We start from the raw sequence: 25,593 nt of genomic DNA, 5'->3' as shown, positions 1-25,593 counted from the left end.
TGGTTTTAGGTAGAACCTTATCCAGTAGTTCACTTTGGGCTCTGATCTTAGTAGGCTTCTCCCTTCACAGACCAAGAATGACTATAGAGCTTCTGAGGTGACCTGCTTCTCAGTTTAGAAGGGAAGAGCAGGTCTCTTTTTCCCCTCAAGCAGCCAGAGGCGGTAGGTTTCAGTTTGATTAGACCAGTTTAATCCCTGAACTTGGGGCATGTAGGCAATGCCGACTAATTTAAGGCTAAGCTACATGCCCCACCTCTAAAGCTGGGGTTGAAGTTGTCTTCCCATGAAGCTCATGGGTTACTTAGAGGCAAGGGGATGTTTGTTAGCATGGCTTACTAATGGAAGGGAGAAGGACAGAGGGCAGCCAAACATAGCAAATGACCCTAGGAAGAAAATGGGATGTTTGTTGAGAAAAGAAAACATTGTTAAGACATGACAGCCGTTTTGAAATATGTGAAGAGCTGTCTTTAGACTTAATCACTGCAGCTCCAGACCATGATAGTATCTTATAGGAAGACATATTTGAATTCAGAATAAGAACAAATGTCCTAACAATTCAAGCTACCCAAGATAGAATCATTGGAATCCTGGCACTGGAAGTCTTCAAGCAAAGACAGAATGGCTGTCTGTCAGGAAAATTATAAAGCTAATTTCTACGTGAAACAAGGAATTGGACTAGGTGACCTCTAACATCGTTCTGGATTCTGTGGCATGTGGAGGATTTAACCTAATAGAGGTGCAACCTAAACGGTGACTCTAGAAAAACCCTTTCAGATATTTTGCCACACTAAAATAGCTTTTGCTATATCCATTTAGTCAAGGCTATGGTTTTTCCAGTCATGTATGGATGTGAGAATTGGACTATTAAGAAAGCTGAGAAGAATTGATGCTTTTGAACTGTGGTATTGGAGAAGACTCTTGAGAGTCCCTTGGACTGCAAGGAGATCCAACCAGTCCATTCTGAAGGAGATCAGTCCTGGGGGTTCATTGGAAGGAATGATGTTGAAGCTGAAACTCCAATACTTTGCACACCTGATGCAAAGAGCTGACTCCTTAGAAAAGACCCTGATGCTGGGAAAGATTGAGGGTATGAGGAGAAGGGAATGACGGAGGGTGAGATGGTTGGATGGCATCACCGACTCAATGGATATGAGTCTGGGTAAACTCCGGGTGATGGACAGGGAGGCCTGGCGTGCTGCAATTCATGGGGTCACAAAGAGTCACACGTGACTGATCGACTGAACTGAACTGACAGCAGATTTATTTGACCATAAAAAGTAGAATGGTCAACAGGCCTTTCTCAGAAAAAGCAACATCTCCTCCTTCCCCTCCCCCTCCCCCACAGAGAGAGAGAGAACAGATATTCTTAAACTAAGACCACACCTTTTTTTGTAGCAAAGAAAACAGTTTGATGCAGCAAACATCTCAGATCTTCTTTGAAATGCAAGTACTCAATGGACTCCTCAGCCAGACCCTGTACTGTGAGGGAAAAAGTTAGTTTTTGCAACTCACATTGGTCATGTTGAACTGTGATTCTCAGCTCCTGCTTTTCTCACAGAATTTAGGTCTGAATATTGAAATTCTCATTATTTGCCCAGGAAATGATTCACTCTGGCTCTTGTACCCCTGGGTCGGGGAGGACACGAGCTGTGTCAGTTTTAAATACACAAGGGATAAAAGAGTACAAGCTGTCCATCAGGTCCTTTTCTTCCTACTCGCTGACCGGCAGACCCAGCACGTGAATAATAGCTGCGCCGCACCTTGGTGCTCCAGCTGTGTATGTTGTGTGGAAATGCATTGTCCTTGATGCTCGGGACGCAGTAAGAGCCAAGTGATCTAATTTATGGCTGTGATGATTTTCTGCCTGGTCCCATCTGAGCTGTGCCCTCCTCTAGGCACCTTAGAGCCTCTCTGTCTGCCCCAACTGTTTGTCAAATTCAGGGATATCTATTTTGAACTTTTCAAAACTGGTCACTCCGGAATGCAGCACCCTGGCCCAAGTTTGGGGTGTGACACACGGAGAACATGCCAGTGAGTGGATCTTAGAACACGGGGATCACAGTGACCTCTTATACCTTATTGAGTAACCCCTCACTAAGTCCTCTTATCACTCATTTTTAAGTCATGTATTTGTGTTTAAATAAGTGATATAACTTATTTTTTGTTTTTGTTTTGTTTTGTCCTAACAAGCTATGCTGATAGATTCACAGGCATGATTAGAACTTGAACAAGGACAGAGATTGATGAATAGCGGAGATAGAACACAAGTGAACTATATTTGTTCATTTTATATTGTTGGAAATAATATGTTTTATTCATTTATTTTATCTCATAATACATTCAGTTAATCTAAAAATATCAGTTTGCCAAAATTCCCATTTATAGTTAGCCACGGTAAATTTTGTCCTGTTCCTTCTCAAAAAAACAGCCCTTTGTTTAGGCATTTTTTATTTTAAGTTACCAAGCATTGTGTATTCAGTTTGTAAGGGATTTCCCTGGTGGCTCAGAGGTAAAGAATCTGCCTGCAGTGCAGGAGACACGGGTCCGATCCCTAGGTCAAGAAGATCTCCTGGAAGGGAAATGGGCAACCCACTCCAGTATTAAATCCTATGGACAGAGGAGCCTGACGGGCTACAGTCCATGGGGTCACAAAGAGACAGACACAACTCAGCAACAACAGTAACAATTCAGTTTGTGGTCATGTGAAAGTGATTTTTTTTCTCTCTCTGAGGGCTTTTTGAGATTTGGGCACTTTTTTTTTTTTACAAGTTCTGATGGGTTGGAGGTGATGTCACTCTGTTTCAGCACCCAGCACAATACCAGATATAGTCAGACCGGATGTTTGTGTTAGCACATCCTCCGGTAGGAAAAACATCTGTGCCTCAGTGGGAGACTTCAGGGTTGGGATGGATGCTTGGGCCCCTCTAGCTTATCTTTTCTAGACCAGAGCCCTAAGCCTAGTGAAAGGAGGGAGCTTCTGAAGCCATGAGAATCAGACAGGAATTCCAGGAATCTTTCTGATGCCAAAGCTTATGCATTCCCCCTCCCATACTAGTTGCCTCATGAGTCAGCAGTCAATTCTAAGCCAGGTTCTGTGACCTTGGGCACTTTTCCCCTCTGAGCCTCAGTTTCCCTAACAGCAAAATGAGTAGATTAAACTAGATCTCAGAGATCTCCATCTATTAAAAAAAAAAAATGGGTCATCATTCTTCATTTAGAATATAAAATCTCAGTTTGTTATAATACTTGTTTATATTAATATTTAGCCAGAGTTCTAGCTTAGTGCATCTGATTTGAAAAGAGAGCCCTTGCAAAATAACTACAGTTCTTAAAATTTGACGTTTAAGAAGAGAATAGAGTTCAGCATCAAAAGCTAGAATGTGATACCAGGAGCACAACAGATAAAAACGGTATCCTTTTAAAATTCCAGCTGTATGATTTAATTTTATATTTCTTTTTTTTTTTCCTCTATTTAAGAGAAAATAACACAAGCTTGGAAAGCAGTAAATATGTAAAGAGAAAATTTGTCAACTGATATTGGAAGATCTGACCCAGGTCACATATAAATCTCTCCGACAAGAGCTGCAGGGCAAGCCATAATTTCAGAGAGTAAAAGAGAAAATGAAAGCTCGAGCTGGTATCTTCTCTAAGTTCCATAGGTGGATTCATTTTAGTTTTCTGATTGTGCTTCTGAATATAATGTAAAAGGGCTGGTAGCAAGGTCTGTCTACCATCGTGTGTGTAAAAAGTACCTCTCCAGAGACAGAAGCATAATGTGAACCTTCCCAAGTTGCTTTTTTATCACCAGAGTCATTGACTAAATAATTGAGGCCCCGTAAGCAAACTTTTGCATCGGTAATTTCCTTTCCAGGTTCATTTTCCAGATTCACAGGTCATATTACAGGAGCTTTTTAAATTGCCAGCTGTATGGTCCTCTCAAAGAAATATAAGACCCGACTGATATTTAGGCCTGCCTGTTGTGAAGTCATTCTTCCTCATTTAGACACATAAGGGTCTGTCTTATGTTAGAATGAGGCATCCCCTGTTAGTGTAGCTTAAAATCTTGGATCTAACAGCTGATGAACAGAAAAAAAAAAAGCTATGCCCAGAAGAGAGAAGAGGTTTATCTAACTGGTGTTTCAAAATGCTGCTGGTTCTAGAGACTGAAAACCAAAGTCTGTGACTGGAGCAATTATCGTTCTGTTCTTTGTCCACAGTTATTAGTTAGGCATAGAAAACTCAGTATGAGCAAAATGTGTAGGCAGGAAGGCGGACTTGGACAAGTTATAAGCAGCATCTCATATGTTGGGAGTTATGGGCAGTACATCAGCCCTAACAATGTTATTGTGTCCCTCTGAGCTCTGCTCTCACAGCTAAGCGTTTGGAAGGCAGACCCAGAATAAAGAGAGGCATTCACGAAGCTAACATTTTATATTGAGGACCCTTAGTACCCCCTTTAATGTGCTATAAAACCAGGGGCTTCACTTTTTCATGAACTGTGTGCAAACACAGAGGCAGTGACTGGAGGTTGACTTTGTTTGGGTCTGTTTTATGGTTGCTGCGCCTGTACAGTAATGTGATCTTGAAAAAGGTAAGCAACAAAGAGTTTAGCAGTGAAAAATACGCCTAATATAAATACAGCCGAGTACATGGCACTTCAGAATTTGAAAAATATGACCCTGGCGTTAAATTTTCTGGTGGAATTAACAGAGGAACAGAATATAGCTTTTAAGGCCATATATCTGAGACAGAGAAAGGAGATAATACATCTAACTCTATGGTCTATGTGGCATTCATATAAAAAGAAAGCACAGTAGCTTTATTTAATTGAGAAAATGAATCAATTACAATGATGTTGCGTCATCAGATTCTTGTGAAATAGAAGATATAAGTCACTGCATTGTGTAACAGTGTTAAAAAGTAATTGAGTTTCTTAAGCATTTTGAATCAATTTCAGGTACTGGCACTGCTACCTTAATACAAAATTTATGAAGATGATTTCATATAATATGTTGCTATCAAAACCATACAATAAAACTTGGTAACAATGTCTCTCTTTAAAAACCTGGGCAAAACAGTATGGTTATAAGATCATAAAACAGACTTTTGATATTGCTATTTCTCCTTTTCTTGTAGTAAAGAACAAACGTTAAAAGAGTACAGTTTTAAGTGGTCTTAAACCATACTTTTAACCCAAAGAATAGGGCGAGGTGGAGACTTTTTCCTAGGTCTCAGTCTATGAGGAAAATTCTGTTTAGTTCACGCAGTGGATGTGACTGGAAACCATGTCTCACAATCCATCCCTGAATTCATTTTGAAACATATCACTTAAAATGTTTTCCTTGGAGAATTTGTAATCCCCCTGACTGTTGGAAATTTGTGGAAAAACATTCTCTTTGATGTCAAAAATGGTTTTCTAATTCTGTGTTCATTGCAAATAACTCTCCTGTTGGAAGTAGATATATCTCCCTAAGAATGTTGGGGGCATGGGTAATCTATGTATACTTAAAAAAATACAGTTGGCCCTTGAACAACAAAGGGGTTCATCTGGGTTTAGTTTAGTTAGCCCCCCATGTCTGAATATCTGAGGTTCCTTCACATCCATGGATTCAACCAACCACGAACCATTGAGTACTGTAGTATTTACTAATGAAAACTAGCCTTGTGTAAGTGGGCCTGCACATTTCAAACCTGTGTTGTTCAAGGACCAGCTATAAAAGCAAGCACCAAAGATATCTCATAGGAGAATTGGCCTGGGGTTTTCATGATTTTTTTAAAGGTGCTGTGGCTTTTTATTTAAATCCTAACCACTCCAAGGTGGTAGTTAAGAGCTGTATTCCTTTTTAATGTAAACATTTCCCTGCAGATCCTTATACAGAAGTACACACTGACTAGAGGAATAAGAAGGCACAGTAATTCACGACAGTATTCTGTAGGAACTACCAAAGTAGACTAAGACCCAATCCACCTCGGATGGAAGTTTCAGGGAGTTGTGCCTGGGGGGGTGGGCATGATGTGGAGCCAAGAGCAGGAAAGAGAGGATACCATGTTCAGTTAAGATAATACATGGGAAAGCACTTTTTAAAACACTCAAGCACTGGGTGGGAGGGTCTTCTGATCAGCCACAGGGATGCAAAAGAAATGAAGAAACTTGGCTTCTGCCCTGGAGAAGCTTAACAGTCCAGTTGAGAAGAACCCATGTGCCAAAACTGATAATTTATCAACTTTACCATGCCAAATATAAACACATGTGAATCTAGTTGTTTTTAAGGAATACTGTGATGTAGGCAGATATGATGTTGGAGAGAGGGGAGCCTGGGAGAGGCCCCAGAACAACCACAGCCAGATCCTGAGGCCTGAGGCCTGCCCCAACTTCTGGGAGGCCCAATTTTTCCCATCATAGACTAGAGATGACCATCCTTGCCAGACTCAGGGTGGTTGTGCAATCTAATGATAATGTGTATGTGAAAGAACTTTTAAAAGCATATAAAAAACTATTAATTAGTTTACCTATATTTTACCAGCTTGTTGAAGCACAGTCTATCCCAGCAAACAACTGACCCTTTAGTAATTATATATAAGCTCTGAAATTTTCCTCCTTAGGAAAGTTAATACCTGGGACTCCCATTTTCATTGAGTTTGTAGTAACTGCAAGGCAGTTTTTTTAGGGGGTGGTTAGAGGGGAGGGGACACTTAAGTGTTTAATACTTTAACTACTAAGTGGATGTTTTATTAATTTAGTGACTTTCTAAGAGACGTGGTTTATTGGTGTTAGCTATGTGAGCATCCTGCCTCCAGAACAGGCATTCCTCTTTGACTCAGCTCTCTTCCCCTAAAAAGCAGTGTTAAAACTTGCATGCATTTGATTTTCCCAGAAAGCATTGCTGCCCTGGAAACAGGCTGGAGGAACTTTGGAAAAGGTGGAGTCCTCACCCACTCTTGAGTCAGAGGCAAATACTTCAACCACATAATTAAAGTTTTCTTCACAAAATAGGGGATTGTGAGCAGACACTGGCAGGAATCCAAAATTCTAATTTCTGACTATGATTTAATTTCAATTTTAAATAAATCGGTTTTTAATTTAAAAAGAGTGAGCTTCATAACATTAGCAATGATTGCAACATTAAGCCCAGTGTTCACAATCTAGCAATATAAAACATTATTTATATCTGAATCGTAAACAGCCTTTTGAAATGGATTATGGTTTTTCTCCCTATTCTAATACAACCTGGAGGGTACTAAAAAGTGTTGTGTGAAATTAACATTCTGCTGACTTTCGCCTATAAATGAGAAGCGAGCTATTAACATTTGTGTATTTTCATTATGTAAATTGTGTTAACACATGCCCACAAATTGCCACCAGCAATGCAATAATTTTCTCTCAGTGATCATAATGTGTCCAAGTGAGTCATTTTGATTATGACATGCTAATTACATATTGCCTTTTTTCAGATTCAGAAAAACCAGGGATCTTTAATGGTAAGCTTTATGAGTTCAGAAAAAAATTCACTTTTCTTTTTCCTGATGGCTGCTTCCTTTGCATGCTTGAATGCCTTGTTTTAAACTTAGCAAATTGCATTTTGAAGAAAATGCAAACCTTTAACTGCCTGTATTAGATTAGGTACCATTAGAAATAATAGAACATCCTGAGCATCAATGTTTTTATAAGAGTTTGCTGTTGTTGATTAATCTTGCTATATTTTATTGCATTAATGATTTTTTCTTTCCACTCCACTGTAAAGATATTGCATAGAGGCTAATACTTTTTCCTCTCTTCTTTCCCATTGCAGCCTCTCCAGCTTCTGCAGTGCATTGTTGATGAGGTGAGGCATCGTCTTATGTGCTTTCACTCCTAAAGTCATTCCTAATGGTGTGGAAAGCTTATATTTTGTTTCCTAATGAAGCACAGTGCCCAACATCCTCAGAGCAAGTTGTGTTGTATGGCTCTGAGCTGTGTTACGTGAACTGGCCTTGTCCTGAATCCCGCTCTTCTGATGCCGGCTGAGGATCTCTGCCAAAACAGACTATCCTACAGGCTGGTCCTTGGGGGTATCAGAAGCCCTAAAGACAAAACACGATAATATTAATTTATCCTCTCTCTGGCCAGATGGGGATGGAGCCGGAAATTAAAGTGGTACCATTTTTTTTCTGTAACAGATATTTAAAGTCGTTCAGTAGACAAGGGTCAGAGTTGAACAGCAGAAATAAGCTGGATAAAATTTGTCCTCCTTGCTTTACTTACCCAAAGCATAGCAGAGTGACAAAAGTGTTGAAAAGCTCTAGGTCAACAATTCAGCTTTAATTCCTAATTAGGCATTTTCCCCTGAACATACTCCTGACTTTTTGTGCTTTTAACTGGTATTCTCACATGTTAAGTCACCTTACCTCTGATCATCCTTATCCATCAAGTTTCACTGTCTCTTTGCCTTCATGGAGTTAAGCTACCTGAATTTCATTCTCAGTCAGCTTTTCTACTTTTGACTCTGACTTAAATTCCTTTTTTTCTGTAAATTAGCAGTCTTATGGTATACAAGATTCCAATTAAGAAACATTAATGTTTTGTAGAAACAATTTTTCTGGGCTTGGGCTTGCCTGCTAGCAGTGTTTATTTTTTAAACTTTAATTTTACAATATTTGAAATGCTTGTAGTGAAGGCGATAAATGTTTCAGATAGGAAAGTTTGAAAGAAAAAAATCGTAATTCATAATTATTCCTCTCAATTAAACATCTGTATAACCAGTTATGAGGTTTGGGAGAAAAAATAAAGATCCTCCTAGGAAAAAAGCAAACACATACACATATCATAATAATAGTAAGAATGGGGCTCCAGCATCCTTAATGGCTGCATCAGTCAGTCCATATATCCCATGCAAGCCATAAACCATGTTAGTGCAAAAATGAAGGCATCATCCTGAAACAAATGGAGGCCCCATTATCTCAAATATCAGACAGACCTCCTGGATCTAACAGCTCATCAATGTCTTCTGTCATCTTAGATTCTGAAGGCATCACATCCCCATCAGAATCCTCCTAATTAAACTGATTTTCCTGAGCTCCCCCTTCAGGATTGCTTAGGAAAGTGTCCTGGGAAATTCGGCCTACCCAGTCAAGTGCACAGCCTGCCACATTTTCTGGGCTCTGCTATTCTTGGTCTGCCAGACTCTTGGGCCTCAATATTCAGGTACAGGTATCTTCTCCAATAATACGGGTATTGCTGGAGAGCTCACTTGAAGATTTCCTGGATCAAGTTGATATTTGTATTCCTTATTTAAAGTAGCAGTGATTGCTATTAAATGTAAAATATTTTACTTGTTTGAGTTGGGTAAAATCTTGAGACTTTTGAAATCATCATAGGGAGATTTTCTAAGAAGAGAAGGTCTATGTGATGAAGGACAATAGCTTACAACTTAAACAGTATGTTTTTCTTTATAGTGCTTCTTCCTCAGGTGAGAGAAAGCTGTAACTTAGACATCTATTCCCATTTTATCTAAAAACATTGATATCTTTTTTTTTGGAGACTTGGGGAATTCACATATATCTTTAAAACAAACATAAGTTGATCTTGGAACCAGCTGATGGTTGGTAATAAGAGTATTAGGAATGAGTTGGCCAGATGACCTGCCTCAGGCAAGGTGCGTCATAGCTTCTAAGAAAGGAAGGTTTGGTGGGATCCTTTGATTACTGTGCTCATCCCATGTTTGTCAGGTTTCTCATTGCTGTAAAACAGTGCTTATCAAAGTGTATGGGTAGTTCAAGGACTAACTACCTCAGGATTATCTAAGACAGTTGTTTAAAATGCAGACTCTTGGACGTAGATCACTGAATTCGACCTTCTAGGAATGGAGCCCAGGAATCTCCATTTTCCTAGCTTCCCAAGTAATTTTGCACAATAAAGTCTGAGAACCTCTTCTATTAATAGAATGGCTAAGTCTTCCCTTGTAGATCCCAGAGGACAATTAACTGTCTATCTTCATTTCCATCTGACATTTAGGGCTTCTATTTCTGAGTCAGTATAACCAGCCAGGATTTGAACCATCTTACTCCTTGGGCATGGAATATGCCCCATTATAAAATGGCTCTCTAATGAGCCTATACTGTTTCTCTTGGAAAAAGTTAACAATCAAAAAGGACCACCCTCAAAGCAATCTAATTCAGATAAGATGGGTATATTTGGAGTCATGTACAAAATAGCTAATAAGCAAAGCCCAGTGTAACGTAGTTTATTTATTATTGTGTGGCTATACCTTGACCTCCTAGGATGGCCTGGCAAAGAATGAAGAAGTAGTAAAACAACGTCATGTGGACAGGAGGCAGTGCTAGAGTGGCCAGGGGTGAACCTCAGGAGCTGGGAGTCAGGAGATGGAACGGTGGGACAAAGCGAGTTAGCCATTTTAGATCCAGATAGAAGACACCAGAGTTAAGCCAGAGGAGTTAAGAGCCATGAACATGAAATTTGAACCACAGAATAGGAACTGGAAGGGCAGCCAAAGAACCAGGGGGGCGGGAGGTGCAGTTTATCCAGCTTGGACCTGACTGACTCAGCATATGACTGCTGTCTTAGAGTCACCGTATTTGCCTGAGTTGCTTCTCGCAAAAGAGCTTCCTACTATAAAACCCATAACCAGGTCCACTGCCAGTCCTTGAGTACCTGACCTGCAAAGTACTTCGGTTTGCTGTCAGTCATGTCTATGTGTGCCATGCTGCCTTGGCCATCTGATGTCTTTGGGAGATAAGGTGGCCCTTACTGTCAGGATAACTGATAACTGCTTTAAACTCTGACATCAATGAGAAAATTTGCACTTTTAGAAAGAATGTTTCTAAAATTTATTTGCTTTTGGCACCCTATTGATAAAGTATGGTGCATATCATGTTTCACTGCTATAAAGGTTTCATTGTATCCTAACCTTTTCTTGATGACTCAGGTCCATGTTTTGAACACAGCACTGAACTAAACTTTGATGTGTTGATGTCCTATAGGGTTATAGAATTGTGGGGCTCTTGCCTTTCTCTTTTAATGAATTTCCAAGCCATTTTGCTTGTGTTATTTTGCTTTGGCACTCAGCAGTATGCTTGGGCTTTTTGAGGTGTGTAGAACCATTTGCTCCCAGACTAAATGGCCCTACAAGAGCGTGCTGATCTGCTTCATGCTTTTCTTCTGTTCTCTCTTGTGATCACCTCTGTTTTCTGTGGTGACTTGACTTGTTAGTGACTACTAACATTCTTGTCAGTGACTCCCTGTTAGCCTGGTGATCTGATCATCTTGTCTTCAGTCTTTATACTCCTCACAATGACTGATAGCAAAACTGAAAGGTATCAAATGAAACTGGATACCCAAGTGCTATGTGCAAGGTCAGACACACACTCATCTGAGAAGAGCAAATAAGACTGATGAAGTAAAATGAGTGGACTTGTGTTCATTCATTTCAGCAGATAGTTCTCAAAAGTGCCGACTGTATACTAGCCCAAGTTGACCAGGCCATGCTCAGGACAGCCTCCAAGACCGGAGAGAATTGGGCTTCTGGTCAAGGCTCCCAGGTCAACTGCAAACTAGGTAAGTCAGGGTAGAAAGGCAGAGGCCCAGTTGCAGATCCTGGGCCAATGCAGTGTGCCAGGACCCAGGAGGCTATGTAGCCATCCAGAGCTCTCCCTAGTGCCTGGGCTCCCAGTTTGACTGGCAACAAAGGACTGGCCACACTGGTGATGGTAGATGGGAACAGAGAGGTGATAGCTGAGTCACTGAAACCCAGGGCTGGCTGGGGCCAGCCGGGAAATCAGTGAACTGAGGTGCTGGAAACTACAAAGATGAAGTGGGGACTTCCCCCTTGAGCCTACCCAGCCACAGACTTGGAAAGGATAATGGTACAGAATTGAATAATTACACTTCATCATAGGGTGCATACTATACAACCCAGAAATAGGAGGGTTTGTTTACCAGAAGAGTATGTGTTCTGGGGGTAGATTGGGAGAGGGCCTTGAGGAGACATGGCATTTAAGCTAGGTCTTAAAGCATGAATAGAAGTTCACAAGGTCAAAAAAGGAGAAAACTAAATGTCAGACAGAAGGGCTTGAAACTGTCTTGCAAATCATTTTTGAGTTCACAGATGTGTTTCAGAATGTTCAGGATATCTAAAATATGACAGCCAGAAAAAAATGGATTATTACTCTGAGTGTATATATATGTTTCAAGCATATTACATCTAAAAATGAATTTCTCTCTAACATCTGTAGGTCCTCAGCAGGGCAGTTAACAAATTTCTGATATATACCTCTGTTTACTTACTCCTTTTACTGGGAAAAAGTGAATTCCTGTAAGTCATGTTTTATACCTGATCAGAAGTATCTTCTGCATGATAGGGTATAAAATCAACACACAAAAATCAGTTGTGAGACTCCTCTGCTGATCCAGTGGTTAAGAATTTGCCTGCCAATGCAGGGGGCATGGGTTCAATCCCTGCCTGGTCCAGGAAGATTCCACATGCCATAGGACATCTAAGCCCACGTGCCATAGCCGCTGAGCCTGTGCTCCAGAGCCCACTAGCCGCAACTACAGCGCCCTCGTGACACGGCCGCTGAAGCCTGTGCAGTTAAAGCACGTGCTCTGCAACAAGAGAAACCGCACAGTGAGAAGCCCGCACAGCATAAGCAGAGGGTGGCCCCCGCTTGCCGCAGCTAGAAAAATCACTTCTTCATATTAGTAAGCCAAAGTGAAATTAAGAAAACAATTCTAGTTAGTTGGCATCAAAAATGATCAAATAGTTATGAATAAATTTAACAGAAGTAGAAAACTTCTACACTGAAAATTACAAAACATCTTTGAAAGAAATTGAAAGACTTTAACAGAAAAACATCCCAGATTCATGGAATGGAAGACTTAGTACTGTTAAGATGGTAGTACCTCCCAACTGCTCTACAGATTCAATACAATCCCAGTGGATTCTTGTAGAAATGAACAAGATGATCCCAGAATTTATCTGGAAATGCAAAGGAGTCAGAGTATCCAAAGCAATCTCAGGGGGAGAAAAAACAGAGAGGATTCAAACTTCCTGAGTTTGAAACATATTACAAGTTACAGTAATCAAGATAAGGGTGGTTCTGGCATAAGAATAAATGTGTGGAATATCCTGTCTAGCTGAAAAGGACTGCTAAGTACAGATCATCATAGAGAAACTTATTTCTGTTTTCTATTTTTTAACTTTGACATTTGTATTCAGATATAATTTATATAACATAAAATCCATTCTTATAAAGTATACACCTCAGTTCCAGAACATTTTCATCACTTCCCAAAGAAACCCAGTACCTGTAAATAGTAACTCCTAGTTCCTCTGTCTCCTCCAATCCCTGGCAACCACTCACTAATCTGTTTTCCTTCTCTATGAATTTCCCTGTTGTGGATATCTCATATGAATTGGACATGTAATGTCTGGCATTTTGTGTTTGGTTTCTTTCATTTAGTGTAATATTTCCAAGGTACATCCATATTGAGGTATTTGTCAGTATTTATGGTCAGATAATATTCCATTGTATGGATATACCAAATTTTTGTCTTTCATCAGTTGGTTAACATTTGGACTGTTTCCACTTTTTGACTGTTAGGAATAATGTTGCTGTGAACATTTGTGTACAAATTTATATGTGGATGTATATTTTTTAAATCTCTTGGTTATATGTTCCCAGTAGTGGAATTGCTGGGTCACACGAAAATTCTGTTTAGCTTTTTTATTTTTTCATTTTAACAACGTTTATTGTTTAATATTATCCAAGTAGTACAAGTTTAGAAAACCATAGGCAAATAAAGTACAGGAAAATGCCAGTGTCTCCCATAGTTACCTATCCAGTGATGGGCCTGATTACACTATTTTTGTATATCCTTTATACCTTTGTTTTCTCTTATGTGTGTATTAACATTGTATTTAACTTTTTGATGAACTTCCAAACTGCATTTTACAGCAGTTGTACCATGTTACATTCCCATCAGCAATTTATGAGGATTCAGATTTCTCCATGTTCTTGTCAACACTTATTTTCAGTTTTGTTTTTTTTTAATTGTAGTCATTCTGATGGATATGAAGTAGTCTCTCATTGTGGTTTTGATTTGCATTTCCCTTGTGACTTAATGATATTGAGCATATTTTCATGTGTTTATTAATTATTTGAATATCTTCTTTTCACTTCTATTCAAGTGCATTTTCTCTTTTTAAATTGTTTTTTATTTTTAAATTACTAGTTTTGAGTTGTTAGAGTTCTTTATGTATTCTGGATACTCGATTATAAATTTTTTCTCTCATTCTATGGATTGTTTTTTCACTTTCTTGATGCTGTCCTTTGACACATGAAAGTTAAAATATATATACATATATATGTGTGTGTGTGTGTGTGTGTGTGTGTGTGTGTGTGTGTATTTTAACTTTGAAGCCTTTCTGGTTTGATCACAGGTTAGGAAGCTTAGATCTCCACACTGTCTGCATCCCACCTCTGGCAACCATATAAAAGTCCTTAGAGTTCCTTAGATGACAGTTTGAAAACCACTGATTATAGCCCAAACAATCATTCTGTAAACCTATATTAATCCCAGAGTTAGGTACAGGGGACAGGGAATTAGTTAAAATACAATTGCCAGTAGGTTCTGCTTTAGTTAAGGGGACAGGCTCGTAAGCAATCATATATGAGTTCAGATGAGTTCAGTCGCTCAGTCACGTCCGACTCTTTGCGACCCCATGGGCTGCAGCCCTCCAGGCTTCCCTGCCATCACCAACTTTAAACTGCAGGTAGTGTAAGTGGTATGAGACTTGATGAGCTCTCAGAGGAACACAGTGACTGCTGTTTTACCTACTCACATAAATGAGCATGTATGATAAGGCATTTAATGATGTTTGCAGCCAATAAATTCTAGACTCTTCTGTCCATGGGATTTTCCTGGCAAGAATCCTGGAGTGGGTTGCCATTTCCTCTTCCAGGGAATCCTCCTGACTAGGGATCAAACCCAAGTCTCCAGCATCTCCTGCATTGCCAGGCAGATTCTTTATCACCGAGCCACCTGGGAAGCCCCCTTAGAAATTCCGTGTATACCCAAAGTGTAGACAAGGTGCAGGGGATACACAGAGAAGAGAGCTTGTAATGAAGCGGGTGATATATACCAGAGGGCTCTACAGAGAAAGGAAGCCCCAGGGCCAGTAGGAGTTGGCCTCACAGATACTTGAGGCCCATGTGGAGTTCAGCATGGCTGCAGTGCTTGGCAAAGTATTAAAACAGATGAGAGCAACAGCCAGGTTTAGAAAAATCTTTAAACATTGTACCCAAAAGCATCTGCAGATATGAAAGAGGAGGGGGTGGGTGAAAGGATTTTAAGCAAAGAATCAACAGAACCAGATTTGTGTTTTAGAAAAGTCACTCTGACGGGCTTGTGGAAAGTGGATTGGAAACAACAGGAATTTACTGTGCTTATAGTCTTGATCAGAAAGTATGCAGACTTTTCATTATGACAGCCTTAGCATGTTTGAAGGGTGTTTAGGAAATAGAATAAACTGAATTTGGTGAATAATTGGACATAGGGGAGAGTGGGAGGATGGAATCAGAGAAGAAGCATTTGGCATGGGCAGTCAAGGCCTTACTGAGATGGGGCACACACACATAAGGAGGGGATAATTAGCATTTTGTTCATAGGACAGCACTAAGCACCTCGTTCAAAACTCAATTCTGGGCTTACCTGGAGGCTCAGTAGTAAAGAATCCACCTGCCAGTGCAGGAGACATGGGTTCAATCCCTGATCCAGGAAGATCTCACATGCCTCAGAGCAACTAAGCCCACACGCCGCAGCTACTGAGCCTGTGCCCTAGAGCCCACGAGCCACAGCTCCTGAAACCCACATGGCCGGGAGCCCATGCTCTGCAACAAGAGAGGCCCCCGCAGCGAGAGGTCCACACACCACACCTAGAGAGTAGTCCCTGCTTTGTGCAACTAGAGAAAAACCCGCACAGCATCAAAGACCCAACACAGTCAAAAATAAATAAAATTATTTTTTGAAAAACTATCAATTCCTGTTTCAGACTCAATTATAAGAAATACATCAGCTAAAGTTTTAAGTTCCCAGGCTTTTTTTTTTCCCCTGTCTTCCTAGTACTGTATCTATTCATAAGTATTTGTTGAATGAAATTTATGCATAATTATAAGAAGTTACTACTTTTTTTTAAGACTCAGAAAACCAAATACAAAAAGTAATAGTGTATGATGAGGAGATACTTAGCTAATAAATACAGTCCTTTATCAAAACTCAGAAGTCTGGCCTTAACCTTTATGATTTATCAACTGTTTTCCACTGTGTTCCCCAATGTCACATTGCTTTCCCACTACACTGTTTTACAGATGAGGAAACTGAGGGCCAGAGGACACAGCTCTTTTTACTGCCCTTGATAGAAGCAAAAAGTGACAGCTGAACGTTCTGGCATCAAAGGGAGAGATTATTTTTCAGAACTGTAAAAGAAGACAACTTAGAAAGCATTGCAGACATGCCCCCAGGGCAGAAGTATATTACAACACAGTTCACTTTCACTGTCTATAAGAATGACTCCATGCCTGTAAGAAAGAATTGAATTCTCTTCTGCATATTCTGTTTAAGTTGGCAGGGAGGAGATTGACTCCTTTTAGAAAGATTTATGTATACAAAAGGATCGGCTATTAAACTACTATTACCTTTTTTTTTTAATGTATTTATTTATTTTTTATTTTACTTTACAATTCTGTATCCCTTTTTAAAATTCCTTAGTGGAGAATCACTCCTTCTTAGACAGGTTAACTGAGGGCTGGTTAACTGAGAAGCTGCTGGGGTATGCACATAGGCTTTCTGGGAGTGAGGTTAGGCGTGTGGATGTGTGAACACGGCTGCCTAATAATACCTCCTTGGAATTCAAAAAGTGGTATCAGCCAGCTCCAGAGGGAATAACATCCATTCCCTTTTTGCCCGAGGACCTTCACCATAATTCTGATTTCTTAAGTTAGCCAAGAGTAAAAGGAATACCCCCATCCCTCCTGCTTCTAGCATCCTAGGATGGCCTGTTGCTTTCGCAGCACGGAAATTGCAGGTAGTTTAAGTGAGACAATATTCGATGGCCTGAGCTGTCTGACAACCCATGCCTGCCTGGAGCTTCCCACCACAGTGCCTGACACTCTAACCACTGGCTTAAAAGGGTGTTGATAATGTGGGATTTCATGTTATTTGTGACTTGTACAACTTAATGACTGGGAGGCATTAGAAACTTGGTAAGTTAATACAAGTAGGTACATAATAGTTGTGTCCTCCTGCAGTATTGTTAACTGGATCTCTGTCTCAGAATGTTGGAAATGTATAATTGGGATCCTGAAAACCGATATTCCTCTTTTATGTAAGGCAATCTTTTGAAATCTAATACTTCTTTTGAAAAGTCCAGTATGTTTAAATTAATGCAGTTTGAGTGGTTTGAAGATTGAAAATAGGTTAGCATTAAGGCCATGATTCCTTTAGTAATTACTTTTTCTTTTGATAATAACTGTTTCTTTAGAAATGACATTAACATTCTACCAAAACACAGCAGTAATCCAAAAGTTAATGTTCTGTTCATTTATAATTATATTTAATTCATATTTATGAGTTGTTGGGAGGAAGGAGAAAGAAGGAAGGAAATTTTTTAAATGTAACAGAAGAAGCAAGTTAAAAACAGAAATTTTCCTGATAGTCTGAAGAATATATAGTCATTTAAAGTGGGAAAAAATAATTTTTTAAATACAGCTATATAAAATCAGATTTTATTAGCTACTGCTGAAAAAAATATTTTTTTTTATTATTTCTTAGTGGCACTGAATGAATTCAGTGGATAGATTTTTTTTTCACTTCTTTTTTACTAATCAAAATATTAGCATCAGCATCCCTATCATCTTGATCTTGCTAAGTCAATTAGATTAGTGTGTTTTTTTTAAAACAGGAAAAATTGTGCATCTTCAGACAATCATTGAACAAGTAGCTTTGTGTTGTTTTCTTTGAATTGTCCACGAAGCCTGATGTATTATTAATGAATTAATTTCTTGGTGGTGAAGGCTCGTGAATAGCTTCTGTGAATGGGCAGTTGCCTGGTGGGGCCAGTTTTGGCTGCTGTCATTTAACATGTGTTGCTCTATTGTGAAGTCTTATCCAGCCGTAGGACAGTGCTCGTTTAATCCACCATGATGGGACCTATACACCCCTAGCCCACTTTGGATGCCAGGGTCAGTTACGCAGCAGCTCGGGCTGGGGCACTGCTCTGCCTCACTGCCGAGTCGCTGTAATCATTTTGCCTGCCGTTAATTTTCCCTAAACCAGGGGAAACATGTCTGTGAGCTGTACAAATGTTCTCAAAAGAGAGTCCAAACTGGTCGGCTAGGGTGTTGCCTCCATTCCAGAACGGAGGCAGCATTCCAGGGAGTGTTAAGCTCCTTCCTTCCTCCTGGAAATGGAAGCGTCTGGGCCCATGAGATCCCTGATGTTCTGAGGTCCAGAGTAGCAGATGGCATTATGATTTTCCAAATCCTGATGAACGTTCTAACTGAACTTGTTCATTTCACAGTATGTAGTTCTATTTTTTTCACTTCCTCTCCCTTCCTCCCTCCCTGTTCCTCTCTTTGTTCCTCTCATACTGGCTAATTTTAAACGGATTCAGTATCTCCTTTAGCCAGCTTTCAATCCCCTTGTCTCTGTGTTTATTGTATGGAACCAGGTATGGGAACAATTTGACATAGGATTCTCAACCTGCGACTCGCAGCTGACCTCACCTTTATAAAAATGTGTAAGCAAATACACTGACACTCCTACACCGTGAAGCCACTGGAAGTTCTGTTCTTTCCTGCATCTGTGGCTGGCAGTGCAGGTGGCAAACGGCAGTAATTATTTTAACTAACAGTTGAGTGAACGTTCAGGAGGACACACAGTGTGGCCATGGGGACTTTGGATTTCAGCAAGTTCCCTGAGTCTATCTGGATAGCGTTATGGCTTGTTGATTTTTCAGGACACAGACCTGCCAGGTTCTTGCCCTTGAACAGTATGTGGATGTAGTTCAGCTGTTTCAATGTTAACCCTTTACCAATGAAAAAAGGAATAATTCCTCTCATTTAGAAACTGTTAAGGGCTCTTTTTCACTCTTGGATTTTCCTCTTGCATTTTTGTTTAATATAGTTTATGATCTACCTTTAAGACTGCTTTTAATCAGCACTTCTACACATAGAACCTGGTGAAATGGTAGTGTGTATATTAACATTATAATTTAGGTCTTGGATCAAACATGTGTAAGCTGGACTTTTCCTGAGGAAAAAAAACTAACCTTACCAGTGTATGAAATTCAAACACTATATAGGGACTAGGTAAAACCACAGGTAGGAATTGCTGAATAATTACCTTTAGACTAGCCTGAACAGGAGGCTTCCCACGAGGGTGAGCTCATTTAATGGTTCCTAAAACTCAATCTCATGGATGTCAATGGTCATGCTTGATTATTTGCACCAGTGTTTTATGAAAAAGCAGTAGAAATGCATTGGGAGGCTACAGGGAGAGTGATAGGGAACAATAACAGGTTTTACTTTTGTAAGTGAAATCCCTTTGGTATGAGACAAGCATGGTTTTTTCTGCTCTGCCTAAGCCATTGAAAAGGAAGGCATATGTGAATGTCAGTGTGTCTGTGTGTGTATGTGTGTGTACCATTCAGATAGGCTCCTCTAAATAATACTGTGAACTATAGCTTATGACCAACAAGAGACATAAAATAAAAAGAGAAAAAAAGATGTTCATTGACTTTGGAAAAGAAGCAGTTGCAAATATGGTTTTAAGAGATTAATCCATTTCAAGTTTTCCACCTACCTATTTTCAAGGAATTTTATGAAACACCAAGATCTTTGCCATATGTTTAGAAAATATCTGAGTAAATGTAAGTCTTTTACATGACAAAAAAAAGGGGATAGTTTTGACATACATGACAAAGTCTATCTTCTGTTTTATCCCAGTGCTGAAGAACTGCCAAAGCATTTAGGAGAAAATGGGGAGGAGCGTGGGGACCGCATAATCTCAAAATTCAGAGATTCCTTTAGAACTGTTCATTTATATTTTGTGTTTTTTATAAGCTGTCTGGTCGTGATGTTCTCTTGGCTAGTAGCTGGTTCTCCTATGATTTAACAGTTTGAGGGTAAGGTGGATGTTTCAGTGGTGAAAATTCTAGCCTTTTGCCCCTGGTTCCAGGTCCACCTGAGACAAGTTAAATGAGCTGATACTGTCAGCCAGGACCCAGTGGATAGAACTTGACACCCAAATGCCCACACGTGTAATTTGTCACTTCTGGCAACCCAGAGCATGGGGTGACCCGGCGTGGAAATTGAATCATCTTTCACTTTCTCTGCTCAAGTCTTGATGTGGAGTGAGATGAGTAAGACAAGGGCTCCGTGGTCTCCAGCTGAAGAGGGTCAGAGGTTTCCTTTTTTGATGATGTCCATCTGCAAGCCTTCCTAAACTCAAAGCCTCTTTCTCACCCCAGCACTGTCCATCATTGCATCCTGCAGATGAGATCAGTTCTGTCTGATTGTGAAATCAAAAATAGACTCAAAACACTCATTGTTCCCTGACAAAGTGGCCACATTTTTAAGTAAACTAAGTGTTCTGAACAAGCATTGATTGAATTTGTACAACCCTGGTGTGGAATTCTGATTTACTAATGTATTAACCAGGCTGAATTACTCTCTGACTGAGCACTTGTCTATCCATTTTCCGCCTCTCTCTCTCTGATGAGATGTGACTGCCTTTCTCCCCCCTGGCTACAGTCGGTTATAGCAGAAACTTACAGATGTGAACATTGAGAACCTTCAAAATATTAAAACTGAGTTAATTTCCCAGAATCTACTTTACACTTTGGATGGGTAGATTTTTGGTTTGGAGATGACCTCTGTGGAGATATTTTAAAATATTTATTTTGCTGTGCTGAGCCTCAGTTGTAGCATGTGGGATCTAGTTCCCTGACCAGGGATGGAACGTGGACCCCTTGCATTTGGGAATGCAGGATCTTGGCCACTGGACTACCAGGGAAGTCCTCTGTGGAGATCTTTAAAGGCGAGGATTCTGTTCTTTCATTTTTTGTGTGTGTGTCTTCCCCACACCCCACCCCTGCCCAAGCAAACAAGGTTTCCTCCCCAGTCCAGAGCAGATTTGCCCTGTGGATTCTTCCAGTTGTCTCACAAAGATACCACTTTAAGGCAGTGAACAGGGGAGGATCAAAAACCAACTTGAGATCTGATAAAGCAAAATGTTGTACACAGTCTCACGTGAAGCCATTGGCGTCGCAGACAGCCTTCCACCTCAGCATTGTGGACAGACATGGAGCAAGCTAGGAGAGCTCTGCCAATTAGTATGAATGCCAGTGTGCAGGACCAGAAATTGTTGAGCCAGACCAAAGGAACATGAGGCTTGAATTAGTTTTAAAATGTTAGAGCATAGCTGTCAGTTCTGGTCAGACCATAGGTGACTGTCTGATGTTAATTACCTGTTGGCTTGATGGCTTGACACCAAGAAGTCTATAAATAGGCTGTTAGAAAGGATGACCATATTTCTCTTAACTTGTCTGGTTTAATCTAATCACAGCACAGCTGACCTCAGAATTCACCAGTGTGGCTAACACTTTGAGATTCTTGAGAATTTATCCTTCTATCTTCCCGTTTTATTCCCAGTAAGTGTAAAATCTTGGTTTGGAGAAATGTCTCTTTTGCACACAAGAAGGGGACATAGATTAAGATGTTCACTGCAGATGGTGACTGCAGCCATGAAATTAAAAGATGCTTACTCCTTGGAAGAAAAGTTATGACCAAGCTGCATAGCATATTCTAAAGCAGAGACATTACTTTGCCAACAAAGGTCTATCTAGTCAAAGCTATGGTTTTTCCAGTAGTCATGTATGGATGCGAGAGTTGGACTGAGAAGAAAGCTGAGTGCCAAAGAATTGATGCTTTTGAACTGTGGTGTTGGAGAAGACTCTTGAGAGTCCCTTGGACTGCAAGGAGATCCAAGCAGTCCATTCTAAAGGAGATCAGTCCTGGGTGTTCTTTGGAAGGAATGATGCTAAAGCTGAAACTCCAGTACTTTGGCCACCTCACGTGAAGAGTTGACTCATTGGAAAAGACTCTGATGCTGGGAAGGATCGGGGGCAGGAGGAGAAGGGGACGACAGAGGACGAGATGGCTGGATGGCATCACTGACTCGATGGACGCGAGTCTGAGTGAACTTCGGGAGTTGGTGATGGACAGGGAGGCCTGGCGTGCTGCAATTCATGGGGTCGCAAAGAGTCGGACACGACTGAGCGACTGAACTGAACTGAACTGAAGATGTTCAACGTCCCTTCACCCCTAGGTGCTTCTCTGGCAGTGAGAATGGAAGAAAGTAGACCAAAGATGGTATATTCCAGCCCTCCAGACTCTCCTAGTTTCTTCCCCATCATTCTTAGCAGTGCACATCTTATCTCTCTGAACAACACTAATTCTTCCAGGATGTGGATTAAGTATCAGTCATCTTGCAGTGCCCACCCAAGCACCTTTGATATGGTAGAGGGTCAAGAAAATTGTTGAATGAGTGAAGCAATAAATAAGTAATGAATGGTTGTATCATTTTTATACAGTATTTTGTGTCTCTGCCTATCAGTGTCTGAATTCACCACCACACCATTGTCAGATTCCATTGTCATGTTTTATTGTGAATCAAAGGCAAAAATTAAATCCTCAGGTACATTTTTAAAGCAAAGGTTCCTCAACCTTTTTTCCAGTTGAATAGTTATACCAGGCTTCTCCATTATTCAAAACAGAACTCTACTAAAAACCTGGATCTCAACGAGTTAAAAAAAAACAAAACTCCTTACCTTTTAACTTTTAAACTTTCTATTTTTACATCATTTTAGAGTCACATGCAGTTATAAGAAATAATGTAAAGACATCCTGTGTATCCTTAACCCAGTTTCCCCCAGTGGTAACAGTTTGGAAGTACAGTACAATATCACAACCAGGAAATTGACACTGATATAATCCACTGAGTTTATTCAGATTCTGCCAGTTTTACATGCACTAGTGTGTGTCTGTGTGTGCACTAGCATGTGTGTGAATATAAATGACACAGATCCTTTAAAGCCAAGAAACATCATGGTTTAAAAAAAAACTATGCCTTTGTAATAATGATTTCCTTTTTAAGTAAGTCATTTCAAAAGTGTTTTTCTCATTTGTATTGTCTCTGTTTGGAGTATCCAACTTACCTGCCTGTTCTCAATGTAACAAAGTGTGGTTTTTTGGCATACTTACTCTGTAGCTGAACTAGCAGCAGCTGTGGTTGGAGTTGGACCTCCTTCCCTGCCCCTCCTCATTGCAGGTCAGCACACATACACACACTCTCAGATTTTCTGCTGCTTACCTTTCTTTATGCTTGAGTACCTTGCTGACAAGTGCTAATAACAAAATACCCAGAGAGAGTCCAGCTGAAGTTAGCATACATTAAACATTCTGAACTTGTCCTTTTGCTCATAGATTGTGCATAATTAATAATTAAACAGTTTCTGTTGTAATGGGTTGACCTTCCTGAACCGTTCATTATTCACAAGGCAAAGGCATCACTCAAACTTTCTTCCTGTTGTCCTTCACTGTTCCCTAGCTTGCTGCCTGCTTGTGCTGCAGTTGTTTAGCACAAGGGACTGGCCGGGCAGTTCACAAAACCTCTGAGACTTGAAGGCTGTACTCCGTGATGACCAGAATTGCTTACTGAAATGGCCACAGCAGTTTTTAATACAACAGTTGTCTATTCTGTAACAAGATCCAGCTTGTGTCCCTTTAAGCAGGACACTAAAAGTTGATTTGGGACCAGAATCTCAGGTCATGACTTGTGGTTAAGGTTGTATCCACTGTTTTTGTTCCATACCTCTGTGCTTAGAAGTTCAACAGAGAAGTATCCCACAGAAGCCCTCATGGTGAGGTGTGGCACCTAAGCTCCTAAAAACAGTGACGTCTGTTAACAATTTAGAGTCTGTTTCAGCCAGTGCTGAGCTGTTGGTGTAACTGCTTCTCTAATTTGTGTTTACATTTTTAGAATGTATTTTTTTCTTCATTTTGCCTGAACCTGTGTTTCACAGAGAACATTTCTAATAAGTAGCAGCAAAAGTAGCAGGACTTTAGAGATGCTCTGAACACTTGGGCATGGTTCTCTCTTGCTCTAAGGTAGATGACTGCTTGCCCTACCTGGGGGCCATGGAGACGCTGGAGCAGCTTTCCTGTGAGCCTCCCCATCCCCTTTGCACAGATTGGAATTAGATAACAAAATAGATAGGTTCTTGGAGATTTTTTTTAACATCTTGATCTAAACTAACTTCTAATTTTACTTGCTTTTAAGCTTGTTTTTAAACAAGAAAGTATACCTGGAAAAATCCTTCAGCGTGGTGACTGCTGCTGGGTCTGTCTGTTTCTTTGGGGTGTTAACAGCCTACATGCTTTTGTGGATTTGGAGGAGGCTCTCCGAGGACTCCCTGCCTCCAGTTTACATGTAGCATTCTTGACACCCACCCACCCGGGCGCTAGTCAGTCTTCTGTATCTCAGAAAATTCTCCTCTGAGATACACAAGAGACATAGATTTTAAAATGAAAAGCAGTATCTGGCATTATGCATTAGAATAAGAGATTAGAATTTCCCCTGCATCTTTGATGACTGATTCTTTCCAGGCACCACTGCTATGAAAATCCACTTGGTGGTTCTGCAAAGTCGACTTGTGCTGGCATTTTCACAAGTGAAATAAATTATTCATGGGTACCACCCAGTGTTCCTTAGTTTTATATTATGAAGAACTTAACAGGCTACAATATCAGGTCTTAAATAAAATTAACTACCCATGCAAAGATGTCACAGTTCCCTCGTTTTGTTTCTCATCCATGTTAAAATGACATCTTCATCAAGTTGCCTATAGTTCATCAATTTACTCTTGGTATCATACTTTGAAATGAGGCCCACATCAGCATCACGTTTTACACCAGGATCTTTGTAGAAAACCAGTGTAGAATTTTAACCATCTTGGTAAATATTCAGCCACATTAAGACACTAAGCTTTTATTTTCCTAAACATTCATCTTAAAGCAACTGCTACTCAAATACTTCCAGTACTACCACATCCCCAAAAATTTCAGAAAGCAATGACTTAGAAAAAATTAACTACCTGGTCAGAGTCCATAATTTTTGTACCTCAGACTTTGAAGTATCTTTTTGCTAACAGTATTTGAGGCAGTAAAAAGTCACTTCTTGAACTGGGCCTTGTAGAATCTCGCAGGTTGGTGATATATATGGCTTTCCTAAAACAGACGGGGCTGAAATTGGTATCATGTTTTATTTTTGCTCTTCAAACTGATAGGACTTCCGTGACCGTTTTATAGTTCCTGTAGTGAGGGCTTGTCGTGTTGCCGTATGCCTTGTTTCTTTTGAGCAGACCACTCCATCAGCCCCCCATTTTTCACGTCCTCTCTATGTAATGCCTGCATGTAATCCCTTGAACTAGGCAAGATTTTATTTCGCTCCCATTTTCCTTTGTTTTCTTTTCCTCTTGG

At 40.2% G+C, this 25,593-nt stretch overlaps 1 protein-coding gene across 3 annotated transcripts in view; it reads left to right on the top strand.

The window, feature by feature from the left end:
• Nucleotides 1-25,593, top strand: part of LOC120852514 (dual specificity mitogen-activated protein kinase kinase 5) — a 263,024-nt gene that overhangs the window by 188,701 nt on the left and 48,730 nt on the right. For all 3 annotated transcript variants that reach the window (XM_040225792.1, XM_040225791.1, XM_040225793.1), the window contains 2 exons: nucleotides 7,453-7,479; nucleotides 7,791-7,823. In XM_040225792.1, coding sequence (XP_040081726.1) covers nucleotides 7,453-7,479; nucleotides 7,791-7,823 — 60 coding nt within the window. The remainder of the gene's footprint in view (nucleotides 1-7,452; nucleotides 7,480-7,790; nucleotides 7,824-25,593) is intronic.

The sequence above is a fragment of the Oryx dammah genome, unplaced genomic scaffold, assembly GCF_014754425.2.
Source record: "Oryx dammah isolate SB20612 unplaced genomic scaffold, SCBI_Odam_1.1 HiC_scaffold_26, whole genome shotgun sequence".
In the NCBI taxonomy this organism is placed as follows: domain Eukaryota; kingdom Metazoa; phylum Chordata; class Mammalia; order Artiodactyla; family Bovidae; genus Oryx; species Oryx dammah.
This window is presented reverse-complemented; position numbering and strand designations above follow the sequence as displayed.